General features: G+C 53.9%; 1 protein-coding gene across 1 annotated transcript in view; it reads left to right on the top strand.

The window, feature by feature from the left end:
- Positions 1-1,108, top strand: part of Trim71 (tripartite motif containing 71) — a 52,797-nt gene that overhangs the window by 39,228 nt on the left and 12,461 nt on the right. Inside the window, exon 2 of the mRNA XM_021173355.1 lies at positions 693-860. Within this exon, the coding sequence (XP_021029014.1) occupies positions 693-860 (168 nt within the window). The remainder of the gene's footprint in view (positions 1-692; positions 861-1,108) is intronic.

The raw sequence follows: 1,108 nt of genomic DNA, 5'->3' as shown, positions 1-1,108 counted from the left end.
TGTGCTGTGTGTGCTGTGTGTGCTGTGGTGTGCTGTGCTGTGTGTGCTGTGCTGTGGTGTGCTGTGCTGTACTGTGCTGCTGCTGCTGCTTCCTCCTCCTCCTCCTCCTCCTCCTCCTTCTTTCTTCTTCTTCCGTTTTCGAGACAGGGTTTCTCTGTATAGTCTTGGCTGTCCTGGAACTCACTCTGTAGACCAAGCTGGCCTCGAACTGAGAAATCCGCCTGCCTCTGCCTCCCGAGTGCTGGGATTAAAGGCGTGCACCACCACACCTGGCACACCGTACTGCTTCTTGACCTTGCTTCACATACAGCGTGACCACAGACAACTCTTTCGTTCAGACCATCAATCCCAGAGCAGAGAACCATAGAACTTTCTAGATCTGTTCAGACACAGATCTCGGCCCAGCTTGTCTGCATTCACAGCGCATCTGGACTTGGCTCCCATCCGTTGTGACCTGAGTCCGGGCCTCCCTGCTTAAACCCCCTAGACTGTCTCTATGATCTCTGACTTTGTGTGTCTGGGTTGTGATCTGACTCAGGCTGGAATGGGATATGAATGGCACCTGGGTTTGAGGCATGCAGGGAAGGGTATCTATTGTGACAGTTCTGCCTGTCTTGAGGGAGGGGTACACACTGTTTGGAGGAGGACTGTGCTGTCTCCACTCTGTTCACACCTGTCTCTCTGGTCCATAGGTCCTGCATCTATACTGTGACACCTGCTCTGTCCCCATCTGCAGAGAGTGCACACTAGGCCGCCACGGTGGCCACAGCTTCGCCTACCTCCAGGATGCCCTGCAGGACTCTCGGGCACTCACCATCCAGCTGCTGGCTGACGCCCAGCAGGGCCGCCAGGCTCTCCAGGTCAGTCACCTATCTCATTGATTCAGACCTCTCTGACCCCTTCTAAAGGACGTGTGGAAGGTGGGTAGGCAGACAAACTGCCTGGAGTCATGGACTGGAGACTAGAGACAAGAAGGGCTTGACACCCCAGCTACTGAGATCTCTAGGGCTCCTAGCAGTGTCCAGAGGATGCTGTGAGTTACTGGGTTACTTTGCTGGTTGTTTCAGCTTTCCCCTGAAGCTAGCATTGGTTTTTGGTTTTTTTTTTT

This window comes from Mus caroli, chromosome 9, assembly GCF_900094665.2.
Source record: "Mus caroli chromosome 9, CAROLI_EIJ_v1.1, whole genome shotgun sequence".
NCBI classification, from domain to species: domain Eukaryota; kingdom Metazoa; phylum Chordata; class Mammalia; order Rodentia; family Muridae; genus Mus; species Mus caroli.
The sequence above is the reverse complement of the archived record's forward strand: the minus strand, read 5'-3'. Positions and strand labels throughout refer to the sequence as shown.